The sequence below is a fragment of the Drosophila ficusphila genome, unplaced genomic scaffold, assembly GCF_018152265.1.
Source record: "Drosophila ficusphila isolate 14025-0441.05 unplaced genomic scaffold, ASM1815226v1 contig_758, whole genome shotgun sequence".
NCBI classification, from domain to species: Eukaryota; Metazoa; Arthropoda; class Insecta; order Diptera; family Drosophilidae; genus Drosophila; species Drosophila ficusphila.
In genome coordinates, this window is record NW_025064700.1 from 761,852 (window position 1) to 778,040 (window position 16,189).

The 16,189-nt window shown below is 41.0% G+C and overlaps 1 protein-coding gene across 1 annotated transcript; it reads left to right on the forward strand.

Annotated features, from left to right (window-relative positions):
* The first annotated feature begins 1,927 nt into the window (after positions 1–1,927).
* Positions 1,928–15,820, forward strand: LOC122320694. Its single transcript, XM_043208861.1, has 3 exons — positions 1,928–2,091; positions 15,006–15,564; positions 15,623–15,820. The coding sequence occupies exons 1-3, from the start codon at positions 1,928–1,930 to the stop codon at positions 15,818–15,820; spliced, it is 921 nt and encodes a 306-aa protein (XP_043064796.1).
* The last annotated feature ends 369 nt before the right edge of the window (positions 15,821–16,189 follow it).

Below are 16,189 nucleotides of genomic sequence, written 5' to 3' on the forward strand. Positions count from 1 at the left end.
ACTTCTGGTACCTCCTTGAATGACTTACTTCTCGCAGGGCCGACCGTTTCGCAGAAAATCTTTAATATATTGGTTCGCTTTAGATACTTTAATGTAGCTCTTAGTGGAGACATCCAATCTTTATGCAACCTCTATGGAAGGCTAATGTGGTTGGGATGGCACATTGCCAGATCCGATTTTTTCGTCATGGGGGAGTTTACCTCTCAGTTGTCCATCGTCCAAAACTTTAAAATTTCCTGATTGTTAACGCGACCGCAAGCGTCCATTGAGTTGCATGGGTTCTGCGGACGGAGGACAATGAAGTCACAAAAGCTTATCTACTCTGTCGAGAGTAGCCCCTTTGAAGGCCACAACAATTCCAAGATTAGAATTTTAAGCCGCACTTTTATTGGTTGAGCTGATCGTAAACGTCAAGAAAACCATAGATTTCGATTCCGAATTTCATTGCTGGTCTGACTCGTCTATTACATTGGCGTGGATTCGGTTACCTTTGAGGGAGTTTAACGTGTTTGTATCCCACCGAATCGCAAAAATTTAGGAGATGAGCAAAGAAATGTCTTGGCATCATGTTCCAACCAATCTCAATCCGGCGGATGTCGTGTCGTGAGGCTGTTACTTATTGAAGCATTCTCTTCGAGCTAATGGACCTCCATTAATTCTGCGGGGCTCGTCGGAATGCCCTTCCCTGCTGGATGTAGTAAGTGATCTTCCGAAGCGTCGTTCCGCGACGCTAATTCCGTTGAGATTTCTACTAACTGCGAATTCCTAAACTTGTTCGATAAGTTAAAGCTTGTATTTGCGTACATGTATTGTTTTATTTTGAATTACAGAACCAAAGCTTTATCCTCAAACGCCTACCATTCCGTTGAGGAGATCAACTCGGGGACCGTTTTTATTCTGAGGAACATCAAGCAGGCTCACTTAGCCAAGGAGAATGGATTTCTTAGCAAGAGCAAGAGGTGTCCACAGAAGAACGAGCTGATTTCTCTGAGGCCAATACTTGGCTCCTATAGCTTACTTCGCGTTGGTGGCAGGCTTCAGATCAAAGCATCCGATACTGCTTCCCAAAGACCATTCAGTCACCGAGGTAATTATCGTGTATTTTCATAAAAAATACATGCACGCAGGATCGCAGCCGTTGCTTGCCTTATTACGAAAAAAGTATTGGTCAATTGTAGATCGGAAGTTCGTGGCTAGCGTCATCAATAAATGTGTCAGATGCTTTCGGATGAAGCCTGTGACTTAGGAGCACGTCATGGGTAGTTTTCCAGCAAATCGAGTTCAACCTAACATAGCATTTCATGCGACAGGATTGGACTATTGTGGGCCATTCTATCATAAGGTAGAGTCTGCTTTTCCACGAAGGCCGCTGACTTGGAAGTCGTTCAAGACCTCACAACAGATTCCTTCATATAAGTTAAGAGAAGATTCTTCAGCCTTAGAGGTAGTCCGCGGACTATTTGGAGTGACAATGCGACACACTTTATCGGCGCGAGTTAAAGGAACTATTTTCAAGCGAACCACATACAGCTTCTATAGCTTCTTCGGGCCTAGCGATTCGAATAGATTGGAAGTTCTTACCTCCGCGTGCCCGAAACTTCGGTGGTCTATGGGAGGCCGCTGTCAAATCGGGCAAATTTAACTTCTTCAGAGTCGTCAGTCCATCCGCTGTATCCCTCGATGAATTGAGAAATCTTGCTTACGAGATTTCTGCTATCTGTCCAATTTCAGAAAACGCCAAACGCCTTGAGGTGCTAACGCCAACACATTTCCTAAACCAAATTTCCTGAGCCAGATGTGATACATCTCCTCGAAGGCCGCCTCAGCAAATGGGAAATTGTGACTCAAATGCAGCAAATATTTGTCATTTCCAACATCAAGATCGAAAGCATCGCTTTGTTAAAGGAGACAGCATTCCATCGTTAAAATGGCCACTTGGACGGGTTCAAGAAGTCTACCCGGCGATGACAGCGTCATCAGAGTAGCTATGGTCTGTACAGCTACGAGCATCATTAAGAGAGCCGTCACCAAAATAGCCGTTCTGCCCATCGATTCCCATAAATTTGGAACCATACCTCTTCCCTCGGGGGAGTATGTTCGGAGCAGACCGCCAGTACCTAATCTGGTGCGCAAAGGTGTACCGCTGCAGTTGCATTTTTCTAATCCGCTCTGAAAGCTACTCATTCGTTATCTCATCTATCCAGAGCTCACAAATAACAGTCGACCGTTTCTCGTTGTCTGCTAATAACAGTCTTCTCCTGACTCATTACGAAAAGGCTCAGAGAACGACCCTTTTCTGGGTTCGTGAATGGGTTTGGTTGCGCTCAGACCGAAACCGTTTTTTCTATTCGGTTTTGTTCTGGTTGCTCCAGGACCGTTTTGTCGTTTTCAGTGAAGCAAAAGGTCTTTTGCATATGTATTGATATACAGTGCACTTATAGGCAAGCAAATCGTTAAACATCGGTTTTGCGGACGAAATATATTATTCGTCTTCGTGAATTGAACGTGTGTGTGTAAATGCGAAGACCGTTTGCGTTGAGTTTTTCGGTCAATCGGTCTTTTGCTAACTCTCATTGTGCGAGCGTTTCTCGATCTGCTCCTTACGTACTGCTCATTGAAAGACCGAAATAAAAAGAGCTCAACGAAAAGCGCTCAACAGAAAATACAAATGATGACAGCAAGGGGCTCTTGCTCAGAGCAAGAGCGAGAGAGTATGAACTTTTTCGGTTGTGCTCGCACCGAGAGCACAGGAACAAAAACGGTTGACAGTTATTTGCGAGCTCTGCATCTATCAGCTAAGTTATCTATGTAGCCAAGCTTTTCTTGCAAATTACTTTATAAGGAAGCCGCGCTTTCGGCTGGCACCCAGTAAAACATACACACAACATATTACGAAAACATAAATCGAATAGTTTCAGCTCTAAAATATAAACGTAAATTACAAGGGTGGCATATTCGGTGTCTTTCCGACAAATACTATCCGTCAGTTTAAGAGGCAATAAGTAAAAATAAGTCGCTTGACGGAGATCTTTAATGTGCTTTTTCACATAAAATTTTATTCGGTCAAGTACAATTTTAACTAAATTTTATTTTCCCTAATTAGGTGTGTGTTTGCTTATCGTTTTAGGATTCTGACAGAACAAAAAAAATACATATATATATAATGACTGCTAGTTCGCACTTAATATTTGTATTGCTGCATTATATAACTTTTTGTTCTTCACTATCAGGTAAGTATTCACTTTTATTGAGATCTTACTTACAATGTTGATTTATTTTATTGAATAACAAGAAAGGAAGCTATCTTCGGCAAGCCGAAGCTTATATACCCTTGCAGTCATCAAATATGTCGAAAAAAATACATAAAGGCATACCAACATCGAAGCTATGACGATTTATCTATTAATTGTTCATATTTTCGTCTATAGTTTATATGGCAGCTATATGATAGTTGTTCGATTTTGATGAAATTTCATTTGTAATTCAAGAGTCGTTGAAAAACTCTATATTCCAAAAATCATGCTTGTCTGATGAAAAACAAAAATGTCATAATGTTATATCCGTTATTTCTACAATATATAGATTTTTCGATCGTTCCAAGGGATATTAAAACATTTTTGAAAAGCGATGTTATAATTTTTTTCCCATTATTTATATTTTTTACGATCTTTTCTATGGCAACTATGTATATGACAGAGTTATCCGATTTTAATAAAATTTAATGCGAAATTCGATAGTGGTTAAAAAACTCCATCTGGTAGAAATCAAGTCGATCTGATCAAAAACAACGGCGTGAGAATTTTTCGTGATCGTAATGCTGATCAAGAATATATATAATTTATGGGGTCTGAGGTGTCTCCTTCACTGCGTTGCAAACTTCTGACTGAAATTATAATACTCTTTTGCTCTGCAAGGGTATAAAAACAATGAAGCCTACCCCCTGTGGGATTAAAACTCCCCGGCCGGGACCAAAAAACCGCTCCTCCTCACCCAAAAAACTAACCGCTTACCTCCTAATTGGCTATCAGAATAAAAGAGGTTTGCATAGCAAACTAACCAAATTGTATATTGATAGCTTTTCGTTTGCATCCCAAGTTATTATATTTACAGAAAACTGGTTAAAGCCGGAGATCTTTTGCTCCGAAGATTTCCCGGTAAGTACACAATATATAGGCATGACCATCCCTCTAGACGGGGATGGGGCGTCCTTATTGCAGTCAGAAAAGGTTTTGACAGAAGATCCTTTGAACTTTGAGTTAGAATTTTTATGCATAAAACTGTCTGTCGCTGGCAGGTTAATTTTTATAACCTGCTCTTACATACCTCCTTCGTCCGAACTTGAGGACTATTTAAGGCACCTATCAGTTATAAAGTCAATTTCGAGTTCTTTGTCCGATATGGATCAGTTAGTTATTATAATTATTATTAGGGGGGAAAAGGTTACCTCGACCCAACTGGATCTATTGTACCCCCTATCTGAGCTTAGAGCTCACCCATCAACCCGGCTCCTTCGATAAGATTAAAGAGCTTTTTCGGGTCGATGCTCCCGGAGGTCCCAAGTGTAAGGAACCTGGACCCGAGGGTTCTGCTCCTCAGGCTACTTAGTGCTGGGCAATCTGATATTATGTGTAGGGAGGTTTCATCCTCGCTATCACAGAATCTGCATGTTTTTCTGTTTGTAATCCCTATATTAAATAGGTGTCTCCTTAGTTTGCAATGTCCGGTTAGTAAGCCGGTAACTATCCTAAGTGAACTCTTCCCTAGTAGTACAAGTTTCTTAAGTAGTATTTGTTTTTTTAAATTTTGTCAATGATTTTACATTTGCGTAAGAATGATAAAATTAGGTTGGCATTAATGGGTGAAAAGTTATTTAGTAACTAGTTGACCCGACAGACTTCGTCCTGTCAAAAAGATTTGTAATGTGGCAGTTTTTGTGCCTACGTATTTAAAAAAAAATCTCCTAAACAGAACCATCACCCTGTAATAGGGAGTTGTGAATAAAAAATAATTTAATAAAACATATATAAGGATTTAAAAGTATGTAATCGCTTTATTGTTAATCATGTGAATCATAATTTTTATTATTATCATTGTAGTGCTTTGTGGTATACGATGTTTTTTGTTTGATTACCTGGCGCATAGATAAACAAATCTGATGGTTTTCCAACACGGGAACAGGCAACATACAATTGACCATGTGAGAATCATGGGTTCTCTAGATTAATACCACAAACACTTAATGATTGCCCCTGGGACCTGTTTATAGTCATAGCAAAAGCAAGCCGCACTGGAAACTGTAGTCGTTTAAACTCAAATGGCACATTAGTCGGAATCATTGGGATGCGCGGTATGAGAACATCTTCTCCTTTATATTTTCCTTTGAGTATAGTTGCTTCTATCACATTGTTAAGTAATTTTTTATCGCTAACCGTGTACCGTTGCAAAGACGCGGCTGGTTGATATTTCGCAACATTATAACCACCGATCCAACCTTTAATTGAAGATTGTGAGGTGGCAAACCTGGCAAATCCAGCGAGTTTAAAAATTCCGGTGGATAGTTGACTACATCACCTTGATTAGTAGCCGAATCAACTGATTTATATATCTTCAATTCGCCTATAATTTGTTCTTGAATTTTGAAATTTAATTCATTCACATCTATGTTTTTTGCAGCCAGTATAGCTCGTTCGCTCAACCAATCATGGTTTCTGTAATTTTGAGAAACATCTGGAAACACCTTCTGAATAAGTTCATCTTTTGATCGAATTAATATTATTTTAACATATTGTGAATCTAAATCATCCTCAAACCCCCTGGAATACACACAAAAAATTTCATCAAAATCGGTTTAGACGTTGTTGAGTTATGCGCAAATATAATGGGATATTGCAGTGCATCATATGAGCGGTGTGTTTCCTTTATACGTTGTAATTGATCATTCCGACGATGTAAAACAATATCACGGGATTCCAAGTTTTCTCCAACTACAATGATAGCAACTTCGTCAATAGTTGGTGCATTAAAACGTCTTGTATGTTGACCTGCAGGTGTTTTATCAGCTCTGATTACAATTTTGTGATTATCGGATGGCATCAGATCCAAGGCAGTTTTAAACAATATAATCAATTGATTTCGTTGATGAAATAAAGTTTGTAGTTGAATGTCGCGCTCGCGCTTCACGCGTTTGTGATATCCGAATTCTTTCATGTTCATTTACGTATTCACGTTCTTGTGCAGTACGATTAGATCGGTAATTAGACTGGTTTGTAGCATTTCTGGTTCTTCTACCTAAATTGCTTCGTCTTATAGCAGGCATTATTTTTTCACTACTCACAAACAAAACACTTTTTTTTATAAAAACTTTGATAAAGCAAACCTTTTTACTTAAAACCAAATGCCTACTGCCTACCCCATAAGAACGATTGCGTAATTACATACAACATTGTGTACATCTGTTAAGCCGCTAGCGACTTTTCCAGAAGGTTTTCCAATAATTTTCTTATGCTACAACCTTCTTCTTGTTCTAAGCTATCTCCCTACCAATTTTCAGCCAAATCGGTCAAGCCGTTTTCATGTGATGCGCTTACCAACACATTTTGCGATTCATTTTTATATATAAGATTGTGTGGGAGGAGTAAGTCCAAAGAGAGCAGTTCTGTCGTTTTGATAATTTCGGCGTGTGTCCAGCAGGTGATTGACTGTTAGTTCTCCGCCGCAGTGGGGGCAGTTGGGTTTCCTTTCGCCGGTGAGGAGGTGTTTATGGGTGAGATCAGTATGTCCGGTTTTTAGCCTGACGAAAATGGCGCATTCCCTTCTCGTACTCGAGGCCGGCACGTAGATATGCTTTTTGTCAGGGTTAAATTGCTTGTAACGGTGGTTGAAAGATGACCAATCTTCCATTTCAATGTCGAGCAATATTTTTTGGATGTTTTTCCAGATACTCCTGGTATAATTGTCTGACACGGAGCCCGACCGGCTAGCTTTGCAGCTTTGTCGGCTAGTTCGTTCCCTTTTATACCTATATGCGCCGGGGCCCACAGTAATTTGATTTTTCTGTTGTTTTTTATGCATTGGTCACGGATTTCGACAATTAGTTGGTTGCAGTGGTTGTAAGAGTTTTGGATTCCTAGCAGCGTGGATAGACTATCACTGCATATGATATATTTTTCTTTGGTTTCAACTGCGTATTTTATAGCTTTGATGATGGCTGTTGCTTTGGCAGTGAGAACAGAATAGTGATGTGGCAGCTGTCCCCATGAGACAATTCGCCCTTCGGTGTCTACAACTGCCATCTGTGTAGAGCCAATTCCAGTCAGGGTTTTTGTGGCTAACTTCTTCCAGTAGCTGCTTAAATATTATTGTTGGGGTTCTTGATTTATTAAAATCGTGAAGAGTTGTATCAATGGTGGTGGAGAGGAGTTTCCATGGTGGGGTTGGGCTGATTTTGTTCCAACGATATGGCGTTTCAATGTTGTGTTTTTTGTTAAAATTTATACATCTTCGAATCGTGGACTGCACTTTGAATCTCCTTCTGTGCTTATAGGCTACTTGGTAGTCCTTGAAAAGGATCGGGTTTGTTGTGCACATGATTTTTGGTATGAGTTTAAAAGTTGTTTGTGCAACTCGGGTTTTTATTTCAGGCAATCCTGCCTCGGCCAAAAAACATTTTGTGGGAGTAGTTGGAAATGCGCCGATACTGCGTCTGACAGCGGCATGATACGGAGGGCAGATTAATTTTAGATTCGATGGAGTACACCAGCCGTAAATAGGGAGGCTGTACTCTATTTTAGACAGCATCAGAGCTCTCGTCGCTCGGACAAGTGTGGTGGGATGAATAAGGGATCGCTTAGATGTTAAGAATTTAATTATATTTAGCCTTTTGTTAAGGTTGATCTTAAGTTCATTACAATGTTGCTTAAAAGTGAGTCGCTTATCGAATGTCAGGCCAAGAATTTTTAAAAATGAGACACGTTCTATAGTTATGTTATTACATGATAGCGGTGGGTAAATGCAGCGTTGTTTTTTACATATATGAAAAAGTTTACATTTATTTACTGCAAGGGTCGCACCGGTGGTGTTTCCCCAAGTCTCAATTTAAGGATTTCTTTGAACTTGTTGTTAAGAGTGACAGTATTCTTATACTTGCTAAAGATAATGGCATCGTCAGCGTAAATAGACAGTTCGATTTGTTAATGTCTCAGTATTATACTATTTAGTGTCTGGAAGGCGATCATAAACAACACCACAGAGAGGGGCGATCCTTGTGGGATGCCGTTGTGGAGTGTGTAAAATTTAGAAAGAGTGTTGTTAACTCTAACTCGGATGGATCTTTTGGTCATGAACGCCTTCACTAAATTGAAGGTCTTTTGACCTACACCCCACCGGGAAAGTTGGTCCAATACAGTATGCACTCCTATGCGATCGAATTCCCTGTCAAAATCAGTTGCCAGAACGGTAACATAATTTTTTTAGAAAGGGCATCGGATGCCTAATGGTGGAGATGCAAAAGAGAGTCCAGAGTGCTGTGCTGTTGTTTAAAAGCTGTTTGAAGGGGGCTGATAAGCTTATGTCTTGTAACGAACCACACGAGCCAGTTGGCAACCATTTTTGCAACTATCTTGCTTAAGCAGGGAAGAAGTGATATGGGTCTGAAGGATGTTATTTCGTGAGTTGGCTTATTAGGTTTTAGGATGGGTATAATGATGGCTGATCTCCACACATGGGGGTAGGTCCCTGCAGAGAGCATTGCGTTGTGAATCTCTAATAGGCGAGATTTGGCTTCAAGTGGTAAGTACTGGAGCATTGGGTATGAGATTCGATCCACACCAGGAGTTTTCCCTTTTGAATATTGAAGAGCATATTCAAGCTCTGTTATGGTGAAGTTAGAGTCTAAAGCAGTAGATGCAGATGACAGTTTGGCTAATGTGTATTCTTGGGAGAGGATTTCCTTCTTGCGACATTTGTATTCGTGTGAAAAATTATCATCCTTGGAGTTGTCGGACCATAATTTTCCAAAGGCGTTACCAATGTCTTCAGGGTGATTTAATTCCTGATTGTTTTGTTTGATTACTGTAAGCTCATTTGGGGCCTTACCTATTAGGCGATTTAAGTCAGACCAGGTCTTTTTAGTTGTTGATAAGGGGGATATATTTGATGTAAATCTTTCAAAAGAGTCCCGTTTAGCTTTTTTAGATTTATATTAAAATAGGGCGCTTATTTTTTTGTATGTGATCAGCGCTTCAGTGGTCCCAGATTGTTTATATGTATGCCATGAGGATTGTTTTTGTTGCCTTAGTAAGTGCAGCGCTGAACTCCACCATGGAACCTTTCTGGGATGTGCGAATGATAAGGATTGGGGGATTGCCACATTGGCTGACGTTTTGATGGCTTTGTTTATTCTGGCTGCGAGTAGATTTAGATCGTTTGTTGTACGAAAGTCGAAGTTCTCTTTGCATTTGATTTGGTACAGTTCCCAATTGGCCTTTTCTGTTATAAATTTTGGTGTACGTGGTTTATTTGTGGGAATAGATCGCGTATGCAGTTCTGTCGTTATGGGAAAGTGGTCACTTCCATAAAGCGAGTCTTAAACGTACCACTTACAAAATGGGAGTAGAGATGCGGAGACCAATGTCAGATCTATCGCAGTGAACGAGTTGTGGGTAGAGTGGTGGGTGACGGAGCCGTCGTTGAGAATAGTTAGATGAGATTTGTTTATTATATCTTCTAATTGGTGTCCCTTGGAAATTATGTGAGGATGACCCCCATAATGGGCTCCAAGCATTAAAATCTCCTACATATAATACTGGGTTGCGAGCAAGATCTACTATTTTGAGAATATCGTTGGTAGTTAACGATTGACATGGGGGTATGTATGTATTGAAAATAGTTACATTGGGTTGAGATAAGATTTCAATACCCAACGAACATGTACAGCTGTTAAATGTTATAGACTTGTGCGGTATATTTTGACGAATGAGGATTGCAACACCTTGTTTGGAATTTAGATTAGTAGTGAGATTAAAAAATATCCAGTAAATGGTCTGGGTGGGACAATATGTAAAACGTTTGCATTAATATGAGTCTCCTGTAGGCGGATAATGTCAGGGTTGAGATCATTGATAAGAAGTAACAGTTCATGGTAATTGTTAAAATAACCATTCATGTTCCACTGTACTAATGAAAGAGACATAAGTCGTGACAAAAAGCAGATATTATTTACTTAGGGACTTAAGTTAATGATGTTATGGGTCACTCATAGCATCATCCGAGTCATCATTAATAATTTGGGGCTTTTGTTTATTTTTTTTTTTGTAGTTGGTTGATTTTGAGTTTTAGATGTTTTTGGTAAGTTTGATTCGTATTCATGGTGCAAATCTTCCAATAGTTTATGAGATGTGGGGGATAAGTTATACTTTTTTAGGGCATCGATCGATGCTAATTGATTGGACTGATAAGAGCGTGCGTAGAGGGAAGGGCAGAATAAGTTGGGACTTCGATGGTGTTACAGTAGTAACTATTTTGTCGTTTTTGTTTTGGTTTATATTTTCGTGACGGTTAGGTGTAGTTTTGACTACAGAAGAGTAGGAAGCGGTGTTAACCGGAGGTTGTGATGTTTTATATATGGTTTTGGCTTCGCGCATGCTGCATTTTTTAACTGTTTTTATTTTGAAAATCTCTTTTTGTTCCATGTATTTGGGGCATTGGCGAGAGGAGGCGGGGTGTTCTCCGAGACAATTGGCACAATTAATTTTCGTGCATTTGTTTGGGGTATGGGAGGGGGTTCTGCACATTCTGGGCAACGAGGGGTGTTTCGGCAATGCTTGGCTGTATGGCCAAGCAGCTGGCAAGACTTGCATCTCATAGGGTTTGGGGTGAACTCACGTACTTTAACCGAATGCCATGAAATGTCAATCTTGGAAGGGAGATTATATAATTCGAAGGTTAATAAGATAACACCACTCGGTTTGGACACGCCATCGTAAGATTTCGTAAATTTGTACACTTCAGTAACCTTTTGTCCTTTTAGTTCGTCAATGATTTCTTTTTCAGGAATATCGCAGAGATAGGGGGCATAAACGCTTCGTGGAGTTTACATTTCATTTTGCAAATACCTGTAAGTTCGGTAGTGGTAATAAATTTTTTGGCATCGGTTTGGCTTTTAACGAGCACGAGTAAATTTCCGTCCCTGAGATTTGAAATATTAAATTTTAAGGCACGGTGAACGGCAAAGCACGAAAATTGAGAGATTGTTTTTTCGGTGTTGTTAGACGCGATGATAATGAATTTTGGATTTTCCACTAAAGTTGGGGGTAGGTCCGGAAAAGACATATCCAATTTTTGCGGTCTTCTTTTTCTTCGCTTCAATATGCCTTCTCCAGGAAAGGCGCTTGTCTAAGTGGATGCCCAGGTAGGTAACTTTGATAACTTGTCCCTAACCAACAACCAAATCCCCCGTTTGTTGTTTAGGGACAACAACAAACAAATCCCCCGTTTGTTGTTTAGGGACAGTGATGGGCAGATTTCCCGATTGAGTGTGAACGTAAGGAGCTTACACTGTTGATCGTTGACTTGTATACGCCAATCTGCAAGCCATTTATTTTTTATACTTTAGCCAGTTTGTTGTATTGGAAGTCAGAAATTGTGGTATCTTTAAAAGCTGTGGGTCTATCTGTCTATTTGAACGACAGAGAAGAACTGGCGAATGATCAGATGACAGTTCATCCAGTGTTTCAACGCGTATCAGCCTGGGCGGCAATCTTCTAGTTACGGCAAAATCGATAATGACTGTTTGTTTATTCGGATCTGCTGGCTAGCATGTAGGCCTACCCGGTGAAACAAAATCTAGCTTATTACTAGGTTTGATAATAGCATTGTATATTTGGCGTCCTTTGGGGTTATTAAGACGAGAGCCCCAGTAGTGGTATTTCGCATTATAGTCACCGGCAGCTATAAAGCAGTTACCTAGTGAGTTGTAGAAGCTTAATCAAAAGCTCCAAAAGAAGGTTTTGGTTTCGCATTAGGTCTTGCAGGGTACTTTGTATCGCTAGCATGATTTTTGTAAGCGTAGATAGTGTATGTGGGGGGAAAGCTGGTTATGCTGAGTAGTGGGTTGAGTTGTTTGCTGGGTATTTTGCTCTGGCAGCGAGTCATCTTTTCGATTTGGTGTGGGCTGGAGAGAATGCATAACTTCAGGCTAAGTATACCTTACTGGCACTGACGATGCTCCAGAGCATCGAAGAGCTCTGGCAAAGGAGACTCCGGGTGTTGTTTTTGATGGCGCGAAGTAGTTTGGTTGAGCAAAATGTTGAACGGTAGTTGGTTTGCTGCGCCTCTGTTTTGAGTTCTTTATAGATAGGGCAGCCCCTATATTTGGCTGTGTGGTTTCCACTACAGTTACTACATTTCCTCGTGGCAGAGTCTTCTTTGTTTCTCAGACATGCATATATGCAGTGCAAATCACCACAGGCGACGCAGACTGATCGCAAGGTGCAGTAGTTCCTTGTGTGCCCAAACTCCTGACAGTTAGTACACTGTACCGGGCCGTTTCGCTTGTGTGGCTCCTCTACGGTAATTCTTCGGTGGAGAAGATATTGTAACTTGTAAATAGAGTGGACTGCATTTTTCTTAAGAGGTGCAGTCTCTGGCGCCAGTTCAATCTTAAATAGTGGCTGAGAGATTTTTGCCCTGTTGATTATATTGGTTACATGTTTATCGTCAAAACCTTGTTATTTTAGTCCCTCGGCTATATCAGCTACTGGGACGGTTGATTCTATGCCTTTTACTACAACTTGTAGTCCTTTGCTACTTTTGAGCTGGTAGGTGTAGTAATTTACCGGCACAAGGTCGAGGAAATTCGTTGCAGTGCGGTAGTTGCATTCGTTTTTTATTTGGAGTTTGGTTTCTGATATAGTACCTCTTTTTAAGTTGGTAATATAGAAGTTATTTGGCCCGATTTTTTGTTTAAGATTGTTAATAAGCTCCGAGCAATTGTGTTCCCTAATGGAGATTGGAGGTGGCTTTACATCTTCTCCAAGGTCACTGTCGGGTCATCCAGCCGCAGGATATATTTAGGTTCTCTTAATGCTAGCTCTTAGCTTATCTGCATAATTACCATCGCTCTCTCTCTCTCTCCCCTCTTTTTCTTTCTATTCGCTCCCTCTCGTTGCTTGCTGGCTTCTACTTTGAGTCAGCAATCGGCTGATCCGTGTCTCAATTCAATTGTAATACTTCTTTTCGATCCCGCGGACCATTGTAACTCTTTTTCGTCGAAAATAAAATTGCTGCCTTCGCAGAAATGAAAATCAAAATTTTCTTCGTGCATAATTAATTTAAACAGCTAATAAAAAAGCTTATTAGCTCAACATTTAATGACCCCGTCGTTATTTGTGAATAAAAGGGACTCAGTGAAAGTCACAAAAAATTAATTTATTTTACCAGGCTGCAAATTTTTCTTTATCTGTGTTGCAGCTACATTGTGCGTTGACCTGCCATAAACAATACAAATATTTATAAATTGATTTGTGAAAATAATATCACTCTTGGTTACACAAACTTGTACATAAGGAGGTATATAGACCAGCAGCGGACCAATTTTTCGCATTCTCCTTTGCGCTCATCTTCCCGCTGAAGCCGAATTTTGCCCGCTGAGTCTGCTGCATATCTCACTTTATGTTTGTTGCAAAACAATAAAATTAATTGATTTATGCAAATAATAGCACTCTGGTTACACAAGCTTTTACATAAGGCGGTATATAGACCAGAAGCGGACCGATTTTTCGCTGTTCCCCGTTACGCTTATCTTCCCGCTGAAGCCGAATTTTGCCCGCCGAATCTGCTGCATTTATTTTGTTGTTGTTGCTGCTTAACATGGCTTCAGAAAATTCGGTTAGCGTCACCGACAATCGCAATTCAAACAGGATGACATTTTTGAAGCGCAAGGCAACTTCAATGTTTAATAGAGTGAAGCGGTTAATGGAATCCCTTCCAAGTTCGGCTTTGAATTCTTTTGACGATTCTGGCCTTCATGTGAGGTTTGAACTTATCGAGGAGCTTCAAAAGGCATTTAAAAAGGTTCTCAACGAGCTGGAAGAATTGGATTTTTTGAGGAAATTGGAAATGACTTGGAGGAGAAATTTGATGATGTCGTCGTAGCTCTGAAGTCGACGGTTCGATCGGAGATCACAAAGCGCTCCTCGCAAGTGCTTCAGCACTCAACCTTTGCTGATGGCAATACGCCATCATAGATAGTCATCCTGACCTGACCAACATTGAAAAGCTGCAGCATCTACGTTCATGCCTAAGGGATTCTGCGTTGGAAACCATCCGCTCGCTGGAAATTTCGGATGGCAATTTTTCTGTTGCTTTAGACTTATTGCAAAATTTGATTTGATAATCGTCGTTTGGGTTTTCAGGCACACATTACTGAGATCCTGCTCTTATTGCTCAGGATTTCAGAACTGACATTGTGCTCCTTGCCACTGCCACCGTTCTCATAAAAAATCGATCTGGAGTTTTCGTTCCATGTCGAGCCCTTCTTGACTCCGGCTCTCAGCCGCATCTAATAACATCACGTTTCGCAGATCAGCTTCAAACAAAGAAGATAAATACTTTGGCTTCTGTTACTGGAATAGGTGATTCCAGCTTTGTTACAAATGGTCACTCAGTTAATATTACGATGCAGTCCCGAACGTTTGAGTACACGGTGAACATAACCGCAGTTATTGCTCCCAATATAACTGAGCGACAGCCTAGTTTCAATGTGGACATTGGCAGCTGGAAAATACCGCAGAACATTCAATTAGCTGACCCTACGTTTTGTGTCCCTCAGCGTGTGGATCTTTTGATTGGAGCCAGTTTGTTTTACGAGCTGTTGTGCGTTGGGAAAATAAGGCTCCCACCTGGCTTACCGCTTATACAAAAACTCGCCTGGGCTGGGTTGTTTCCGGAGGATATGGCGTCTCCAATGGCTCATCGTTAATCTCGACCATTGCTTTGCCTACCGTTAGTAAGGATAATAGCTTCGATCGACTTGATGATCTTCTTCGTCGATTTTGGGAGGTGGAAAGCTGCGTCGAGCCAATTACACATGCTACCAAGGAAGAGCTGGACTGTGAGGCGCACTTTACAAAGCATTTCATTCGCTCCCCTGCTGGAGACTATTCTGTTCGGTTCCCTGCCAAGCTCAATCTGAAATTATTGGGTGAGTCCTACCAGCAAGCTTATCGTAGATTCCTGTCCCTAGAGAGGAAGCTAGATCGTCGGCCAGCCTTGAAGGCCCAATATGCGGCTTTTATAAAGGAATACTTTGACTTGGGGCACATGTCAACAGTTGCTGGTTGTCGCTTCTTTTTGCCTCATCATTGCGTCATAAAGGAGGATAGTTCCACTACAAAGCTTCGCGTAGTTTTTGACGGATCTGCCGGTTCTTCATCAGGCTACTCTTTTAATGACGTGCTCATGGCAGGCCTCGTAATTCAACATACCCTGTTCCAGATTCTAATTCGATTTCGCTCATACCCGACAGCCATCACTGGAGACATTTGTAAGATGTACCGTTGTGTCAAGGTACATCCAGAGGACAGCTATTTGCAATGCATTTTAGGTATGGAGGTCTTCCCCACAGGACAAGCTGCAAGTGTTTCAGCTGGACACCGTCACTTATGGCACGAAGCCTGCATCATTTCTGGCTGTGCGGGCTATGCATCAGCTGTCAAGAGACGAGTATTCTTCGTTTCCGCTAGGGGCTGAGGTCATTCAGCGTGACTTTTACGTAGATAATCTGATATCTGGAGCCCAGACCGTGGACGAGGTTATGATGTAGATCAGACCTCTAATATTCTGTCCAGAGGAGGCTTTAAATTTAGAAAGTGGGGCTCAAACGTTCCAGCGGCTTTGTGTGGAGTGTCTGACGAAGATAAGGAGTCATATTTGAAGTTTGATGACGGCACTGACTTTACCAAAACTCTGGGTTTAGCCTGGGATCCTGCTTCTGATCAGCTCTTGTTCTCTTTTTCTGTCTTGCAGTTGACCTCAAGTCCCTGTAGGCGATCTGTCCTGTCTGCCATTGCACGTTGGTCCGGTGATGGCAAAATTAATGGCCGTCATCCAATCATATTGCCACGGAGCCATCCTGACACAGCCGCCGTCATTACTCACGTTCATGAGCGTAATCTGCACACTGGACCTCGGG

What these genes read in the sequence shown, in the direction of transcription:
- LOC122320694 (XM_043208861.1), top strand. Translation starts at nt 1,928, where the DNA reads ATGGCCACTTGGACGGGTTCAAGAAGTCTACCCGGCGATGACAGCGTC. An exon ending in ATACCTCTTCCCTCGGGGGA is followed by an intron (nt 2,092 to 15,005) that starts GTATGTTCGGAG and finishes GCCTACCGTTAG; the next exon opens with TAAGGATAATAGCTTCGATC. An exon ending in AGATGTACCGTTGTGTCAAG is followed by an intron (nt 15,565 to 15,622) that starts GTACATCCAGAG and finishes TCTTCCCCACAG; the next exon opens with GACAAGCTGCAAGTGTTTCA.